The sequence below is a fragment of the Balaenoptera physalus genome (genome assembly GCF_965194825.1).
Source record: "Balaenoptera physalus genome assembly, chromosome: 4".
NCBI lineage: Eukaryota > Metazoa > Chordata > Mammalia > Artiodactyla > Balaenopteridae > Balaenoptera > Balaenoptera physalus.
Window position 1 is genome coordinate 47,666,337 of NC_138891.1, and position 20,336 is coordinate 47,686,672.

Here is a 20,336-nt window from a genome sequence, read left to right on the forward strand (position 1 = left end):
CAGGAAACTACTGCCTCACTCTTTTACTTCACAGGCAGTATGGCTACATCCGCTAGTATCAGGTAGATTTTTATTCTTTCTTGTTTAAGAAAAAGTCTTTTCCTCTCTTTAATTACTTGGCTCAGTACCTTTGGGCTCGTACAAGCATAAGATTGCCATGGAAATGTAAGGACCACAAAAACTTTTAAACCGCAAATCAGAATGAGTTTAAAACAAATGAATCATTTTTAACTATTGAAAAGATGAATGCTTTACTGTGTATTATTACTGATACTTTCTCGTAATGCATATCTTCTGATATTTCCAAATTCTTCAGGCTATAACAATATCCAAAAACTGAAAAAGTGCCTTGGTAAGTAAATGATACTGATATGTTGAGTTCATTAAGGGAGTGACTATAGTGTTATTTACAAAGATATTTGTGGAGGGAGTAAAAATACAGCCTGAGCTATAGCTAACTATAATCCTCAAAGTGCCCAGAAAAAAACATAGTTCTAGAATGGAAACAGCTTTTATATGTTTTTGACTAAAAATTGGACTTGTCAAGTGCACCATACCTTACTGTATGTCAAAAGCGCCACCCATTGGTTTCTTATATAATTTAATAGTGTTTTCAGGACAAACTATGTGCTGGGCACTTAAACGTTAAAATGTATGTGTGTGTGTGCATGTGTGTGTGTGGAGAGAGAAAATTTTTATAAATATAATATTTAATATATACCTGTAGTGAAATTCAGTCATTGAACAATTTTATGATAGGGCCTATTATCATACTCATCTTTCATACCTGGAAACTGATGCAGCGTGAGTTTAAGAAAGTAATTTGCCCAATGTCAAGAAGCTAGGAATTGGTGGTTCTAAGTTTCAGAGCTGGACCCCTGGCCCCAGAGCCTGATTCTCAACCACCCTGCCTTGCTGCCCCTTGTCTCTTGATTCAGCAGGAAGTTGTATCTGCAACCTGCATACACGTGCGTGCAAACACACACACACACACGCACGCGTGCTCGTGCGCGTGCATGCACACCCCTAGCCCCCTGCCGGCCCCACCTCCTTTTGAAATGGCTCTACTGTCAGCCTCAGCAATCAGAGTCAGAGGAGAAACTACTCAATGTATTATACTTATTTTCTGTCTTTTCTTCTCCAGGCTCCTTGGCTCTTTTCCTAGAGCTTAGAGGAAGTGGATGTATCTATCCTAGAGCTAACAGAAAACAAGTCAGAAGGTTTGCTGCTCACAAAAAGGCAGGTTTCACAGGGATGCGAACTCATTTATATTTGCTTAAGAGTTCAATTGTGTAGCTGTGTTTGTGTGAGACCAGACCTCATGAAGTTTTTCCGTAATGCACCATGAGTAGTGACATGTAGGCGGAATTTTTCTGCCCAGTGATGCTGAACAGAACACAAAAGCCTGTGCTGAATCAGTGAATTTTCTAGAATAAGGCCTGATTGCACCACAGCATCTGTCCCCTCACTGACTGTTGGGATGATTCAGCTGATGTGCTGTCCTCTTCCTTCCTCAGCTCCAGGTGAGTGTCTCCAAAGCTGTGCACTCATCCAAGGCCAATCTTCCCAAATAGAAAGAGAGCTGTTCCTGCGTAGAATGTGTATAAGTGATTGCATTCTGCTCCTGAACTATCAGAAAGCCCTGGCAGTTCGCAGGCTACATAGTGGGTGCTTGTTTTTATATATGAAAAGTTATGTATTCTAGTGAAAATATTGGTGTTGGAGTACGAGGAAATGAGTGACACGGAGAAAAAGTGAAGCATGGAAGGACAAACCTGACAGAGGAAATGGAAAAGCTGAGAGGTTACAAACAAAAACAGACTACCGTTTATAAAATATTTCATTTATAAATAATGGAACTTATCAATTTATCAAAGTAAAAAACCTTCACCTTCTGATTTAAAATTGTACGATTATCCTTTTGATCCAGTTCAGACCTGACATGCTTCATTTTAGAATTGGCTTCTAATGTGAGAATTACCTCCAAGGATATTTCCATTTGTTTTTTAGTAATGTGGAGTTAGGCAAATGAATGACAGGTAAAGATGGATCACAATCTCTCCTCCCCCAATCCCTAATGAAATGAATGGAAAAAGCAGAAAAATAAAAAAATAAAATAAAATCATAAAAAGAACCAAAGAAAGAGGTATAAGTTCACATAATAAACTTTGACAAGGGACAAGCAAAGGAATAAACAGAAGATTCATTAAGGTATAGCTGGGGGCTACTGCTGTCCACGCCCTCCGCCCCCACCCAGTACGCACACAAACTAGTAACAGGAAAAGGAGAGTCATCTAAGGTGCTGACAAGTCTCACCAATACCACACGAATTTAGAGAAAAGTGGGTGAAGGGGAAGTAAGGAGAAAACATTTTAAATATTTTTAAGCCCTAAACATCCACCAGAAGATCTCAGCAGAGGCAAGAAAATTGCAAACTCGCAGGTGTCCCCCCCAGGGACAGAACACACTTGAAATCGGGTCCAGTAAAGTTTGGTGTTTAATAAAATCCATAAAAAAAGACAAAAGAGCCCAGATCCTCCAACGAAAGAGGTTAAACTCCCCAGTCCTTCATGTATCCTTCCTGTGCCTTTGAGCCAGCAGGATACAGAAAAGAGTGCAACAGCCAACCCCCAAATAGTAGCTCCAAAGAGAAGATTAACACATCTCAGTACAGGTGGAGAGAGTTTCAGGGAGAATGCGGTCTCACTATATCAGAAAAGACAGAAGATATGAGCAAAGCCACCCACAACGCATGTGAGCAAGTAAGATACATGGAACTGACGGCAACTAGTTATGCAAACAAACTGGAATCCAAGAATCCACAGCACACAAAGAATGATTAAATGAAAGACCAACCTGGTAGATAACAGATCAAGACCATAACAAAATTCCCCCATAAGTCCTTGGGCTACAGAAGAAATAATGAAAATGACATTTTTAAAAAGAATAAAACTAATATCAAAGATCAAACAACAACATGTCAGACATCAAAAAGGAAAATAAATTAAATGATCACTTGTTCCTGGACTGGATCTTGCACCAGAAAAAAACAAGCTATAATGAACATCACTGAGACAATTTAAAAAATTAGATACAACTATGGATTAGAGAATTATAGTGTATCATTGTTAAATTTCCTGATTTTGATCATTGTACCGTGGTTATATAATAAAATGCTGTTGTTCGTGGAAAATACACTGAAGTATTTTTTGGAAAAGGGTCATGATGTTTATAACTTCTTCTCAAATGGTTCAGAAAAAGTGTTGTGTTTGTGTTTGTGTGTGTGTGTGTGTACATATATGCAAATGAGGTAAAAGACAAACAGATGGTGAACTGGGTAAAGTGTATATGGGAGTTCCTTGTACTATTCTTGCGTTCTTGCAAAGTATCTGTAAATCTGAAATTATATCAAAGTAAAAATTACCAAAAAAAGTCAAAGCAATACCTGTAAAGGGCTAATTTATTAAGTCAATCAATAAAGAAAGGACTAAAACCAGCTGAAAATTGAAATTCTGACATAGAAGATGTCAGTAAATGCAAAGGAAGAGAAAAACAGGTTAAAACAGTTGAAGAAAATGTAAGAAGATCCAACATAAACAAAACAGGTCTCAGCAGGAGAAAGCCAAATGGAACAGAAAAGCAACTCAAATATACAATAGCAGACAATTTCTCTGAAAAGAAGCAGGAATTTAAGCGTTTTAAGAATGCTGAATTACTGACACTGAAACATAATCTTGGTCCGGTAACTGAATTTCAAAGATTAAGAAAAAAATTCTTCTAACATCCAGTCAGGAAAGAAGCAAGTCACATGCAAGAGAGAGGGTGAAGTAAAAAATCGGAGACCTCAGACTATTTCGCAGCAAATTCAGACCCAGGAGACAATGAATCAGTATGTTCAAGGTTGAAGAGAAAAGTGACCCAAGGAAATTACCCGCAGTCAATTTGCCATTCAAATACAAAGGTAGCAGGCATTCTCAAACATGACAGGACCTCAGTAATAGAGTTACCATGAGCTCTACCTGAGGGGAAGAAAAGTATTTGACAATTAAATTCAACCAAACAAAAGTTAACTGGAAAAACCACGCCAAAGGACTAACTAGCACCATATCCAGGGACAGAAGACACTGGAGAAATGTCTACTGAGTGCAGAGGAAAAAAAACTGTGATCCACTCAATTAATCTAGCTAACTTGCCAATTGACCATAAAGATAAAACTCAGACATTCTCCAGAATGCCACAATCAAAACTTCTAGAAATGAATCAAAATAAAAGGTTCAAAATTGGGAAGTCTTATAAAAATGCAGAATCTCAGGCCCCATCCCAGACATAAGAATCAGAATCTGCATTTTAACAAGACCCCTGGGGCATCTGCGTACACATTGAAACTTGAGAAACACTGCTTCAAAAGATCGAACAGCTCACTTCTCAAAGTGTGTTGGGCAATGGCTTTTATAAAGCAACAGAGATTAGCCACTCACTGAGTTTGTAGGAAGGAGAAAAAAAAATTTTGTTCTGTCCGCATGAAGGATGAAGGTTCTTAAGCCACAGTTTAACCGTGTATTATGTGAGCTAAGGGGACTATCTCTGATATGGCTGGGCACCCACATGTTTTATAACATTTTCAGGGTGACATCGGGGGATAGTCAAGAAAACAGACACAAAGGTTGATGGTTAAAAGAGAAGGGAAAGGCTTGTTTTCTTGGAGCATGATATGAAGAATCATGTGGAAGGCAGAGTTAATGTTGTCTACGGTGAAAAAATAGCATTACCTGCAGGATTTCTCAGTGCATTTAATTCTTTTTCCAAACTGTCTAAGGTTTGTTGATCAGCAGTGTCGTCTAAGAAAGGCTCGTCATGGTCAGTATCATCAATATATTCAATTTCTGAAATTTCAGAAGCAGCGCTAGAGAGTGATCGAGCAGCTGTATTTCTTGACCGGGGATGAGAAGAGGAAAGGCGGCTGGAACTTCTTTTCACAGAGTTGCAAAGTGGTAAATTTGCTGTTGAAGGTCTCTGTGATGTCCAGCCTAAAAAAAAAAAATTAAAAAATTTTAAATCAACTGTTTTTAAAATTCTGAATGAGTGCTTAAAAATACAAAATACCAGTCCCCTGAACTTAGAACAGTTAAATTCATGCAACAGAGTTTATGAGAAAATGAACTTTAGATTATCATCCATTTTGGTTTACCTCAATTTGTGAATCCCAAATTACTTTCCCTATGTCATAAAGAACACTTCTGGGTTATTCTTCCCTAATTTTTTCTACATTCAGAGAAAGGCAAGCTAATTTTAATATTAACTAAAACAAAACATCTGTAAATCCAGTCAATTCCACAACAATTCAACACCCCAATCTTATCATCTACCCCGTAGCCAGCCACTGTGCCATGTATCTTAAATTCTAGGACAACGCCACACTGTGCCTTGTAAGAGGATAGGATAAACATGGTACCACTTCCTAGTGAACCAATTTTATTTGATGGTGTGTAACATTCTTCTATTAAAACAGATATGGAGACAAAATAGACCAGTATGCAAAATCTTTTAGAAAAACACAGGCTTTAAAGAAATTGAGAGCACATCTCTAATTTTGCTAAATATGAGTTCACTCTCAGCCACTTTATAGGGCGCTTCAGTGGAAAAGTTCCAGAAGCACAGATCTGAGTCAGGTTATCACTTTGTTCCAGTAGGGTAGTGACCACTTTATTTTGATCTATTCCAAAGGTTGACTTAGTTGGTTTCTTCAATATGTGTGTTTCTTTCATAGTAGGAAAACATAATCCGTTCAAAACATACTAACAGAACATAACTATATATATCATTTGGTACTGCTCACAAGGTTCTTTAAAAAAGGCCAAGGCAATGAATATTCAAGGCATAAATTTGGAAATGCATAGTGCAGGTATATTTTTAATATCCTGAATCATTGTTCTGATTTAGATAAATATATATTAAATATAAATAATTTATAAGATAATCTTGCATTCCCTTAATATAAATTGCCTTTGTGTAAAATATTGGATTCTTTAAAGAAGTGCTATTGTCATTATCATAAAAGTCATGATTTGACTTAACATATGCCATATAACATTATGCCCACTCTATTGACTCAAAGGAAACTGTAAGATTTAGAAGGGTGGCTACAGGCAATTGTCATGTATTAAACGGTTAATGATTATTGAGTTTGTCTTTTATTTTTAACTTAAAAGATCTACTTTGAAGGTAGCTAGTACCCTAAGAAGAATCTTAATGCAGTATGTAATTATTTAAGCAATTAAAACTGACTAAGGTAAGTCCCAAAGGGCACCAATTTTAATGAACATTTCAGAAATCAATTTTGAAAACAATTTTTGTGGGAGTGAAATTGTGAATAAATTAAGATTCTGACCTTTCTGTGTCTATTTGTGCTCAGAGACAATTCTGAAGAAAAATAACTGACAAAAACGTGTGTATGTTTTTTAAAAAGTAAATGTAAATATCCCTAAGATTTATTTTAATGACTAGAATTTAGAAATGATTTTACCTGTAATATGTAAGGAATCAATATTTTATTTATAGCCATCAAGAAAAGCAAACTTGCCATTCCCAAGGGTGAGGTAGTAGTAGGAACAGTAATGGTGTAAGTAAAGGTCAGAGAGTATACCAGTAATTCAGCTATATAAATAGAAACTTCTAGATCTACGGAGAAAACCACACCCTTCTATTTGTATTGTGCTATGTCTCAGTTAAAATTAAAAGGAATTTAAAACTCGTTAAAATAAACAAACAAGGACACCAAGGGGGGAAATCGGCGGGGGGTGGTGGTGGTGGGATGAATTGGGAGATTGGGATTGACATGTATACACTGATGTGTATAAAATGGATGACTAATAAGAACCTGCTGTATAAAAAAATAAATAAATAAATATTAAAAAATAAAAAACAAAAGAAGTTATTAGGAAGGACTGGACTTCTGCCAACACAGGCAAACATGAGGTGAGAAAAATTTAACATAACGTAGATGCCCTTCAGAAAATTCAGGAGAGTACAAACGCTTGCTGAACTCTTATAACAACACCTGGCTGCTACAGTATTAGAGGTTAACTGATCCCAGTTGAGAAAAAAAAGTACACTGGGGTTGGATCAGACTTATGCTTAGCACACAGCAAAGAGACAGACCATCTTTCTTACTGGACATATACTCAAAGTGTAATTTAAAGTACCTAAAACATAGAAAGACAGTGAGGCTTCAGGTTGATCCTTGATTTTATTTATTTTGTTCATTTAGGTATGTCATTTCCTCTAGTGCTTCCTGTATAAGCTTATTAATGCTGTTGCTAGGGTTAAGATTAGAGAACCAGTTAAGACAGGCACTAATGAAAAATGCCACGACTAAAGGGATCATCCCATATTTTTTTTAAAAGTCCAATTTGCAGATTATAAAACATAAGAAATTCCTTTTGGAAGTAACTTATGCTATCACTGGCAATGTAAATAATATTCCCATATATGTTTCAGGGACTCTTAGAAAATACATTTTTTTTAATGTATAAATTCTCAGTAATTTACACAGTGGAGCAAGAATATCAAAAGACAATAATGTTTTGCGACCTTTATCCAGGGAAAAAATATTGAGCCCTTTGGTGAGAATGTTACTTGTTATTGAAACAGTATGCAAAAAGCATGTTGCTCTGCTTATGTTTCATCCAATTCTAATGTTTTATTTAGAATAGTAATAATTACTATTGTATTAAAGACTCTTCAGTGAGTGATTAATATATTTTATATATCGGCATTCTTATGCCCATTAATGTAACCCAAAGCACCATTTTACATTATTTTCCCAATATTTCACTGGTCTTATTAGTAATCATAGCCTATATTCTTGAGCTAATACCAAGGACAATTTCTTCTGTTATATTTACAGTATAACTGTGATCAGTGTTAATCTATAATTTCCTCAGATTACAGAGATAGGAAGTCGGAGTCTGGGAGCAGTAAGTTTGGGCAGTGGGTGGGGAGAAGCAATGGACTTCCTGCTCAACACACATGTATTTCATAGCTATCATGTTTTTACATTCACAAACTTAAAAATCTTACAGAAAGAGGCGTTCCTTTATATACTGGCATCAGTTCAGAACATAAGATTTCTGTAACTTGTGGCATAGTCAGGAAAATTTCATTTTTATTTCAGGCCATTATCTCTGTCCAGAAAGCCATCTCTTTCCACCTCTAACTGGGAAGTCTTAATAATGCTTTAAGATTTGGCTGAAATGTCACCTACTCTCGAACATCTTAAAATATCGACATGTTTCAGTGGCAAAGCAATTATTTTACTATCTCCATTCCTAAAAGACTGCACATGCATCTACCTCTATTATAACTGATCATATGTACTATTATTAGATACCTATCAGTCTCCAGAAGCATGTTACTCATGGTTCTTTCATAAACCTTTTATTATTAATACATATGGTACAATTTATGTATTTGCATGTCTATACAGCAGTTTTCTCAAAGTATGATTTTTGGACTATCTACATCAGCATGACATGGAATTGTTGATAAAATAAATGCAAATTCCTGGACCTTATCTCAGCCTTAATGAATCAGAATCTCTAAGAGTGACACTGAAAAATCCTCATTGCAACAGGTTTCCCAGGTGATTATGCTCATACTGACATTCCAGAGCCTTTGAATTGGACTCTAAGCTCTCGGGCTTCTGGGAAGAAGGCTTATTTTATATCACCAGCACCAGGCCTCGAGTAGGTGCTCCTTCAAATGTTTTCTATAGTAAATTATTGATTTCAACTGATCACTCTAAGTTGATACTTAAAGGCATTTGGCTACTTACATATAAAGATTTGTCTTACTGACAAATTCTCATAGCATGCATGTGAACTTGTTTTTAATCAATATATAGTGACTTTAAAAAGTATCTTTGACTGCCTCAGAAGGAAGCAGCCAGAATATTTAAAGCTGCCCTAGACTTTGATGTGAGAATAGGTATCTAATTATAGAGCCAAAAAACATCTATCATAAATGAATGGATTTTCCACTAAAAAAAGACCTTTTAAAATCTGACAGGTTCTCAACATAAATGCATATGGAAAGAATCTAAGCTAGCCAAGTAGTTTTAATCACAGGATTTAGGGCAAGAGAGACATATAAACTTTACATATTTGGACAAATCATATGTAATTAAATTTCTAGCTTGAAGATGGCCTTCAGACGAAGGCAAACAGTCCCCTTTGTCAAGTGCTTCTCCTAAACCATGGGCTCCCGAAGATCAGGGAACGTGACTTATGCAACCATTTTCTCCCAGGGCCCGGCACGGTGCCGTCATACTCAACACGTGTATTGAATTGCCTTAATTCCTCAGTCATCTATTACAACTTCATATGAAATTCAGAACAAAGTAAACCTACTTCAGAAGGTATTTTAGGATAACAATAATGATCTAATAATACTACTGATTTTAATCATGCCAAAATTCTCTGCATACCCTCACTAGGAAAATACTGCAGTGAGCATTCAATATGTCGAAAGAGTTATCCTATAGAAAATCTTGAAATTATTTTGGCTAGAAAATAGAGTTAATGAACTGAAATCAAGATTCCAGGGCCAACATATTAAGCATCAGGTTTAAAGCAGAGATGTCTTAACCACAGCAGCAAGTAGCAATCTTGTGGCTTTGTGTGATCATAATACGAATCAAGCAGAGGAGTATGCGAAATCTAGTATAGATATACTCTTTCCTGAAAGTGTAATGAAACCCAGCATGTATTTTATAAGCGTTGTTCAAAATATATGCCATATCCTGAGCTACATTTTAAAAATATTATTCTCTACTACATTGTTACAGAAAGGAGCTAAGACTGTAAAATTTATGTTTTTGAGAAGAATAAAGACTACTCGTGGTTTTTTGGTTTTGGAAGAAAAGTCCAGAACAGTTTAAATGAGTAAGTTTAAATTAAGTAACTGCAAAAACTAATTTGCAGGTGCCTAGTAAACTGCTAAGAGACAAACTAATAAATGAAGTGAGCCACCAATATGGCACTGCAGCCTTACAGCCAATGTTACCAGTCTCTTGCTGTGTTCTCCTTGATGATGGGTTCTGGGCTCTCTTCAGAACACCCAAGGCAACTGCATTATCAGCATAGGCACTTACGCTATGGTCTGGGATCCATTCTCTGTCTCCTAAAAATGGAAATATGGTAAAATTATATAAAGCTGAAAAAGAGGAGACATCTATATTGTTGCTTTATTATATGTATTGCCTTACCGGATAATATTTAGCTAAATAAAAAACATTTATAACAGTGAGGTGTATATTATGAAAGAAAATCTCATAATTATACAACAAAAGGAATAAATTCTAAATTGCAAAGATATTGCACACACACACACACACACACATACAAGTTTGAACAGAAACAAATATTTTTAAAAGTATACAGCAATATAACATAAAATATAATCATTTGTATGTGAAAAAATATATTTGAATACATAGGAAATTTAAGAATACAGGTGACACCAAGACATGGCTTTAAAAGGAAATTATGGATATGTCTCAGAAATCTCACAGGTCCTAAGATTTTAAGATGGCATTTAAGAATTATCATACAATACTTAACAGTCAATCAACTGATTTGAAGAATTACTATTAATTTATTAAGGGCCACACTTCTAAAATACAAAAATAATCTCTCTCAGTCTCATTATAGCCATGTTTGCTGACAGTAGCCTTAAACATAAATACATGGCAACTCACACAGGGTTAATAATTCCAGCCAGAAAAGAAGAAAATGATTTATTTGTTGAACAGAATTGCCCAGTATTTCCTAAGATGTTGACAAACTGTTTTAAAAAAAGGTGTCAGAAAACTGTTAGCTTGGTCCACAGGCCGTCTGATTTTATGTCTGAATTTACCTGCACTTGTAATCCTAGTACTGGAGTAGCTGCATTCTAAGCTATGAGAAGGAAGTAAGTTGAGTCTTTCATTTTTATCAACAACAAAGAATCTTTCAAGTCCTTGATATTGTTCAGTTATGGGCTTACTTCTGAGGGCTATTTCTTGTAATAACTAGGAAACAAAATATTCAACAAAGTTAAGTTTATTTTATCTCATCCACACAAATCAGCACGTTCATTCACTGAGCACCTACTATGTTCTTGGCATGGATTCTGCCCACATCAAGTTTAGGTTCTAGTTGTGGAGACATAAGTAATAACACAACATTTATATAGAGTAAATTCGGAAAAATGCATAAACCACAATTACAGTAATAATCTGAAAGTTGCCATCAAATCTAAGGAGGACAGAAGTTCATTTAAAAAAAGTGAAGCTTTCCTTTCTCTTTCCTTTCCTTTATTTTCTTCCCTCAGTGTCTTTGCACATAAATTACTCTGGAAAATAGAGTCTCTCTCATATGCTGTGCTTTTGTACTAGTAGTATCTTTGTCTATACATAAAATAAATTCAGAGACGAAAGTAAAATACTGATGGAAACAAATCTTATCTGATCATGGTCACAGAGCAAATCCAAGTTAACAAAACATTCACCATGACTAAAATATACAAGTAGGAAACTGAGGCAAGGGTGAGCTAAGTAATTTGTGAAGTTTATACAGGTAGAAACTAGCAGACCTAGATTTTGAATATATAGATCTGGCTGATCTGAAGCCTAGGCTTACTCCACCACCCTATGAATTCATATTTTGATATGCTTTCATCCTAGGGAAGAATATAAATATGGGATTAAAAAAGTACATGGGTCTAGTAGAAAACAGATTAGAGATGTACCAGTGAGAGCTCTGGATGGACTTAAAATACAATCAGAGTGGCTATCAGTATTTAACAGTTCCCTAATGTATCTAACTAATGCCCAGATGCAGTCTGTTTCAAGGTGGTAATCACATAAAGAAAATTACGATAACTCTATTCAAATGTAGAAATCATATAAATGATATTACAAAACCAAGCTAGTGACCAATAAAGCACTTCCTTCAAAGACAAGTCCAAGTCCACCCTACTCATGACGCCTTCACTGGCTCTCCCAGACACTGATCAAAAATTCACAGGACCCCTTCAGCTCTAGCGGAGCTCATATTTGGATTAGACAATTGAAAATATGGAAGTTTCTTTTAAAGCCTAGGCTAACAGAGAACAATGAGAGTGAATTTGCTTGTTTGCCCAATGTCACCAAGTTAACTATCGGAAGTTTCAGATTCAAAACAAAGAGCCCCTGACTAGTCCATGTTCTTCCTGGCACATGCCCCTACCTCACTGCTGCTGCTCTACAACTTAGTACTCAATTCCACACCTTTATGAAGAACTCAATTTCTGGAAACTGAAGTGCAAAATGTACTGTCTTATATTCCATTTTGAAGTCAAGTAATGCCACTGCTTAAAATTGCCCCTACTGTCCACTCCTGAATTTTCTACTGGAGCATAACTGATTTCTAAATAGTTTCTGCTCAGGGGATGGTTTCTACTAGGGCAGGGGAAGAGTAAAAGCAGTTCATGTAGAGTCATTAGGGATGAAAAGAAAGTAGATTCTACCACTAAGTGTAAAGCACTGTGGTTCTATGATATAATCATTTACCACTTATTTTTTTTACAATAGTAGTATAAGAGATCAAAATTATTAGTAGTTTTTTAACATTTCAATTTTAATGATGAAATACTTTAAATATATAGATATGTACAACACATAATATAACTTTCTCACACAATATCAGTAATTTAAAAGACTTGCTTCAAATATCTATACCAAAAATATATATATTAGACTTTATAAGTAGAATTTATTGTATTATTGTATTGAAGTTGACATACACTATTACAATGTAAGTTTTTGACTATTATTTCATCTGAGTGTATCCATAAAAAGTTCCAATTATCTTAAATGTTTCCAAAAATGCTATCAGACTTATATATACTCTATGTATCCTTTCATATTTAAATTTTAACATCACATTTTTGAGATGTATCCACGTTAATAAAAGTAGTTATGTTTCATTCATTTTAATTGTTACATTGCTTTCCATTATGTGAATTAGCACAGATTATGTATCGGTGAGTTTTGCCAAATGTCTTTTATTAGGTTACAGAAAATAATGTCCCCCCCCAGGGCAGAGGTCAGGCAGGCTGACACCCAGTATAAAAGAATTGGGTTCTATATGCTCAGAATTCCTCTCTTATAACACAGCACACAGCATGTGCAGGTGTCACCTAGCCCTCCGCATGATGCCCTGTGGAAACTGGAAAATCAGAGTCCTTGTTTGTTCTGTTTGCAGAACTTCATTCTATGATTAATTGTTTTCTTCACTGGGGGAAAGGGAGAAGCTCAGCTGCCATGGGCGTTGATCTGGGGAATCTGTTATTGGCTAAATTGTGGGAATGTCTTTCTAGAAGGGATTGGGGTTTACTTTTGCCAGATACATCAGGGCATCAATAGACATGGATCAACATTAGTGTTAATTTATTGGCTTGCAGATTCCAAGTAAGAAATGTACATTCAAACTCTAAACCGAAGCTGGATTAAAGCCCAAGATTTCCATTTTTCAGATAAGATATTTATTGACTTGGGCCAGATCCCCTGCAGAAATCAGTTTCCTTTCATCTTGTTGTACCTGTGAGTAAGTCTCCTTGTGTATTCCTTCAGAGACTGAGCAGACTTTTAGGGATCTAAGGTTTTTGCAGAGGTCTCAATTCTAATTCCTCACTTTGAAAAGGAAAAAGACCTGTCACTAAGTGGGCATAGAAATCCAAACCCCTAAGCAGAAGTAGCAGCAACTCAATATTCATTCTTCAACTTTTTTGGTCCCACCTTCAGTTTAGGCACCATGGAGATTCATTACAAATGACTGTAAAGTCTTGGTAAAGTGTTTGACTTCCTCAATTTCCAAATAATTTAACATTTGACTTGTCCAATTTCTAAATAACTTATTATTAATAATCATAATTACTTAAGATTTTTAGTACCTAGAACAGAGATTCAAATATAGTTTTTAAATTTGGCAATAATGCAATAATGAACTGCTTTATCTTTTTTTCTCTAAGAAGAAACAAAAACTACACCCCTATTTCTTTATTAGCCATATTCCTGAAGAATTACCTTTTCAACCTTATATTTACATTAAGCCACAAAAACTGGTTTTATCTACAAAACTGCATTTTTTTTTTCATTTTAACCAGTGACTATAGAGTAGAAAGCTAGAAAGGATTTATTACAGTAAATTATTCATAATAATGAATTTCATTTAGAAAAGTAACAGCACTCTTACTATGGTGCATGAGGTGGGTCTTAAATTATTTGTCATAGAAAATCATTTGTTACAATGGCATTTACCATATTAGAATTTGTTCTGCAAGTCATTTATATTCTTTCCCAAGTGAGTTACTCTTCAACTATAAGGTCGCACATTTTAAATTCAATAGGAAGTAACATTTAAGAATATATTGTGTCAATATGAATTTTTTATGTTTATTATACAATTTTTAATACAATAAACATAATAGATATTTACCAGTGGTGACTCTGTAGTTTTAGAATCTTCAGAGTTTGGCCTCTCATGCAGATTGCTAAATTCCAAGAATTCCTTGTCCTCTTGAGATAATTTCCCCTTAATGGAGGCTTTTTCTAAATCTGTACTTGGCAAAGAATCCTTGCTCTCAAGTAATATGCAGGTATCGTCGTACTTTTGACTACTTTCTATATCTATGCTGTCCTCTTTGAAATTTCTCTCAAAAAAGCTGTTTTCCTCTAATTTTTCAACAGCAGGAGAGAAAGCATCAGGATTCACAATGTCACCAAAATCTGCACTTGAAGCTCCTGCTGTTGAAAACACATATTTACAAAAGTTAAATAAATAAATATAAACAAATAAATTGATTAAACTGTTCACTAACCAAAAGTTCTGTGCTATAAACCTTTATCATTAAACACTATTTTTTTAACCAATGTTTCTTTACTGAGTTCTCAGTGTTAAAATACTTTTACATGGCTTGTGTTCATAAATGATAATTATATATATATATTCAAGCCTAAATTATTTAGAGTAATGAAGGGAGACAAGATATTGTTTTGTAATGCAATCTTGAAATTGATGCAAATTTTCATTTCAGCCTGTGGTTCAATTCTCACTTTCCTACCCTCTCTCCCACTCAAGTTTTATATCAGCAATTTATGAGAAATAATACAGAGAGAACCTTATTTCCCACATTTTACCTCTTTTGCTTAGCATGACTAGTGATGAGGAGAGGGCAAAGGGAAATCTGCCAGATGAAAGAACAGCAGCATTTAGGGGCACAGAAATGTTTAAGTTGGGACACCTGCCTCTGAAAATCTACTAAATGAGCAAGATTATATTAGTCACCCACCTCATTATGTCTGCTTTTAAAAATCACTTGGTTTAGATCACTGGTTTTCAACCTGGCTGTACAATGGAATTATCTGAAGGTACTCTTTAAAACTGTCAGCGTATGGGCCTGACCCCAAACCTATTAAATCAAACACTGACAGCAGGACTTAAGCACTGTTTTTTGTTTTCTTCCCCCTCCACCAAGTTCTCCAGGTGATTATAATGTGCATCCAGGATTATGAAACATTGTTCTAGATTTTCTTAAGAATAAAACTTCTTTAAAAAGCTTTGTACCATATTGCTTTCATTATCTCACACACACACACACACACACACACATATATTTATCCAGACTGAATACAGCTTCATCTGATTATCCCTTACTCTCTTTCCAATATACATGTCTTATCTCTATAAATAGACTGTGAAAATAGTAGAGGCTATGACTAAAATAGTCTCCAGTGATACAAACTCTGCCTTACAGCCCAAAGGACTTACTTGTTGCAACCAAATGTTTATACAATTCAGCAATTGCACACAGTACTTAGAACTTCCACTTCCAATATCACCTCTTAAATTGCACAAGTACTGTGAGAAATGCAATAAGTTGTATGTCAGAGAAATATTTTATAGAAAAACTTTATAAAAGCTATTCAATTTAATGAAATTTTCATGGTAATGCTGTACTTTCCTACTGAACTTGAAAAGAAATTATCTGAATCTAATATTTTTGTGGAAAGATCTGCCATTTCCTATGTATAAATGTCTACAACGAACCTCTACAATATTTTTGCAAGATTGTAAAATTCCATTATTAGGATTTATTGCTGCTAAAAAGGTGAGAACACAGCCTCTTAATAATGTTTAAAATGCAATGCAGAAAGTACAGATATGATTTAATTTAGTCTCATTAGAAACCCTTTTAAGTCATAAAAAATAGATGTCTTGGTTCAACATTCAAAAATCAATTATTCTAACCTGTCACATCAACAGGATAAAGATGAAAAATCACAGGATCATATCAATAGATACAGAAAAAGCATTCAACAAAATCCAACACTCATTCATGATAAAAACTCTCAGCATACTATAAATAAAGGGGAATTTCCTCAACTTAATAAAGACTACCTAAAAAAAAAAAAACTACAGTTAGTATCATAATTAATGATAAGAAACTAAAAGCTTTATCTCTAATATCAGAATGAGATAAAGATGTCCACTCTTACCACTTCTTTTCAACATTGTAATGGAAGCCCTAGCTAATGCAATCAGACAAGAAAAGGAAGTAAAAGGTATACAGATTGGGAAGGAAGAAATAAATCTGATTTTGTTCACAGATTAGATGATTGTCTATGTACAGATCCAAAAGAGTTGACCAAAAACTTCTGGAATTACTAAGTGATTATTGAACGGTTGCAGGATACAAGGTCAACATACAAAAGTCAATTGCTTTCCTACACACCAACATGAACAAGTGGAATTTAAAATTAATAACACAATACCATTTACATTAGCACACAAAAAATTGAAATACTTAGGTATAAATCTAAAAAAAATGTAAGATCTACATGAGGAAAACTAGACATCTCTGATGAAAGAAATCAAAAAACTAAATAAGTGAAGGGCTAGTTCACATTCATGGATAAGAAGACTCAATTTGTCAAGATGTCAGTTCTTCCCAATTTCATCTAAAGATTCAATGCAATTCCAATCAAAATCCCAGCAAGTTATTTTGTATATATTGACAAAGTGATTTTAAAACTTATATGGAGAGGTAAAAGACCCAGAATAGGCAACACAATATTGAAGGAAAAGAACAAAGTCAGAGGATTGACACTATACAACTTTGAAAATTATCACACAGCTATAGTAATCAAGACAAAGTGGTATTAGCAAAAATATAAAAATAGATCAATGGAACAGAATGGAGAAACCATAAACAGATTCACTTAAATATAGTCAACTGATCCTTGACAAAAGAGTAAAAGCAATACAGTGGAGAAAAGATAGTCTTTTCAACAAATGGTGTTGGAACAAGTGGATATCCACACATCCCCAAATAAATCTGGACACAGACTTTAAACTCTTCACAAAAATTAACTCAAAATGAATGATAAACCTAAATGTAAAATGCAAAACTATAAAAATCCTAGAAGATAGGAGAAAATCCAGATAATCTTGGTTATGGTAATGACATTTTAAAATACAACACAAAAGGCAGGATCCATGAAAGAAATAATTGATAAGCTGGACTTCATTAAAATTAAAAACTTCTGTTCTGTGAAAGACACTGCTAAGAGAATGAGAAGACAAGCCACATATTTGGAGAAAATATTTGCAAAACACATACATAAAATACTATTATCCAAAATATACAAAAGAACTCTAAAATTTTCAACAGTAAGAAAACAGACAACCCAATTAAAAAATGGGCAAAAGGCCTTAACAGATACCTCATCAAAGAAGATATAGATGGCAAATAAGCATATGAAAAGATGCTCAACATCATACATCATTAGAGAATTTCAAATTAAAACGAGATACCACTATACAATTATTAGGATGGCAAAAATCCAAAACACTGACAATGCCAAATATTGGCAAGGGTTTGAAAAACAGGAAGACTCATTCACTGTTGGTGGGAATGAAAAGTAGTAAAGTCAATCTGAAAGACAGTTTGGTGGTTTCTTACAAAATTAAACATACTCTTACCAACAATTGTGCTCCTTGGTATTTACCGAAATGAGTTAAAAACTTATGTCCAAACAAAAACTCAAACATGGATTTTTATAACAGCTTTATTCATAATTGCCAAAACTTGAAAGCAACCAAGATGTCTTTTAATAAGTGAATGTATAAATAAATTGTGGTACATCCAGACAATGGAATATTATTCAGCGCTAAAAAGAAGTGAGCTATCCAAGCCATGAAAACACACGGGGGCACCTTTAAATACATATTATTAAGTAAAAGAAGCCAATCTGAAAAGACTATTGTATGATTTCAGCTATATGACATTCTGGAAAAGGCAAAACTGGAGACAGTAAAAAGATCGGTGGTTGCCAAGTGTTAGCAGGGAAGTTTGTGTGAAAAGACAGAGCACAGAGGATTTTTCGGGCACTGAAACTACTTTGTATTATTCTATAATGTTGGATACAAGTCATTATACATTTGTCCAAACCCAGAGAACGTACAACACTAAGAGTGAACCCTAATGTAAACTGTGGACTCTGGGTAAAAATGATGTGTCTATGTTCATCGATTTTAACAAATTATTGTTAAATAATTTGTACTACTCTGGTTTGGGATGCTGATAGTGGAAGAAGCTATGAGTTTGTGGAGTCTGAGGGTATATGGGAACTCTGTACTTCATGCTTAATTTTCCTATGAACCTAAAACTGCTCTCTAAAAAATAAAGTCTATTCAAATAAATTAAGTATCTTTAAAGTAACACTTAATGGGCATTTGTATTCAGCATTTTCCCAAAGGCAATTGGAACTCCATGCTCCAGGTAGGTTAAAAATACCTTCTGGCTTAGACCTGGAGCCCTGTAAAGTCCTAAATTCCCATGTGGGTATAGTTCATTGTCATATGATTTAGAGGCTTCGTAGCTGAAAATGTTAAAACCAGCATGATTACTACAAATCATTGTTCTCTACCATCTGTTACCCAATGAGAAGGTAATCATCAGTTTTACAACTAGTCACTTTAAATAATGATCTCTGGCATCTCTCAAATTCTTCACATAAGACATATTTATTGGTTTTTCGGAAAATCCTAAGTAGATAAAATAAAATCCTAAGTAGATAAAAGCAGATTAGAAATAATCTAGTTCCCATATTTTAGTTTCGGAAAGTGAGATCTAAGAAAGGAACTGACATATTCAAGGTCACACAGCAATTTAAGGCAGAAATGAAAACAAAATCTGACTCGCAGGCCAGGCCAGGATACTTTGCTATGACTGTCTTTAAATGATGATCTCAGCATCTAGAAATGAAAACCAGACATTAGCACACAGTATTCTAATCTATAGATCCCAAGGGTACTATTAGTAATAACAATGTAGATATATAAACAGATGATTTGTTTTGGTTTTATCACTAATGTGAAACTTTACACAAACTTAAATATTTTAGGAAAAGATTTAGTGCAAGGGAGGGAGGACAAAAGAGTGCCAATCAGACTTTTGTCACTAAAAGCCCATCTATGTAATCCTTTAAATGCTACCTTAGTCCATAATAACTTTTAGAGTAGTCCTATACCGGCTGCTTTTTCCTCTGAATACAAATACCATTGTCCATTGACCAAAAAGAGTATTTGATAGAAAATTATGTATTTTCAACCAATTTTCTCCTGAGGACTAAATCTTCTGGGTTTAAAATGAACAGCAAAATAGGCAAAGCTTTTATATACTGCAATACCTATTGGTTTTATTAAGTTACTAACATTCACCATTAATAATATTAAGCAACAACAACAAAAGTTACCTTTTGAGTTACCTTTACAATAAGAAGTGTTGTTGCTCAGATGAAGATGTAAGAGGTGTGTTTTTCCCTTGGTGAAAATATGATGTTGATGGATGTCATTTTCATATAGAAAAGTATTCTGATAATCATGAAATGTGCAACTTTCATGTTTAGGGACAAGCAAAAGAAAAGAGTTGAAAGAAATTATATATAAAAAAGTTAAAAGACCCAGCTTATTAAAATAAATACAGTAAAACTTTAAGCAAATAGGGTTATTCACATTAATTTAATATTTGCTTCAACGTTCTGTGGACAAATTCTAAACCACAAGTAACTAAACAGTATTATGAATTTAAAGGAAATAGGCAACTGGGGCAAACCTGATTTAACTACAAATTTTTAATTGACAGTTTCTTGTTAAAAATATTCTGAAATAAGTTTGGTTTCTCATGGTCTTTCTTCTAAAAATGGAGAGTTATCTTTCAATCTCATCAAGCTCAAGAAATCAAGGTTTTATTGC

The 20,336-nt window shown here is 34.5% G+C and overlaps 1 protein-coding gene across 5 annotated transcripts in view; it reads right to left on the minus strand.

Annotated features, from left to right (window-relative positions):
• Window positions 1-20,336, minus strand: part of ZBBX (zinc finger B-box domain containing) — a 110,036-nt gene that overhangs the window by 5,951 nt on the left and 83,749 nt on the right. For 3 of the 5 annotated variants that reach the window (XM_082458397.1, XM_082458396.1, XM_082458399.1), the window contains 5 exons: window positions 19,838-19,977; window positions 14,517-14,824; window positions 10,915-11,068; window positions 10,051-10,179; window positions 4,770-5,027 (listed from right to left, as the gene is read on the minus strand). In XM_082458397.1, the coding sequence (XP_082314523.1) occupies window positions 4,770-5,027; window positions 10,051-10,179; window positions 10,915-11,068; window positions 14,517-14,824; window positions 19,838-19,977 (989 nt within the window). Of the gene's footprint in view, window positions 1-1,981; window positions 2,075-4,769; window positions 5,028-10,050; window positions 10,180-10,914; window positions 11,069-14,516; window positions 14,825-19,837; window positions 19,978-20,336 lie in introns of all 5 variants that reach the window. The other 2 variants (XM_082458400.1, XM_082458398.1) reach the window with 2 other exon arrangements.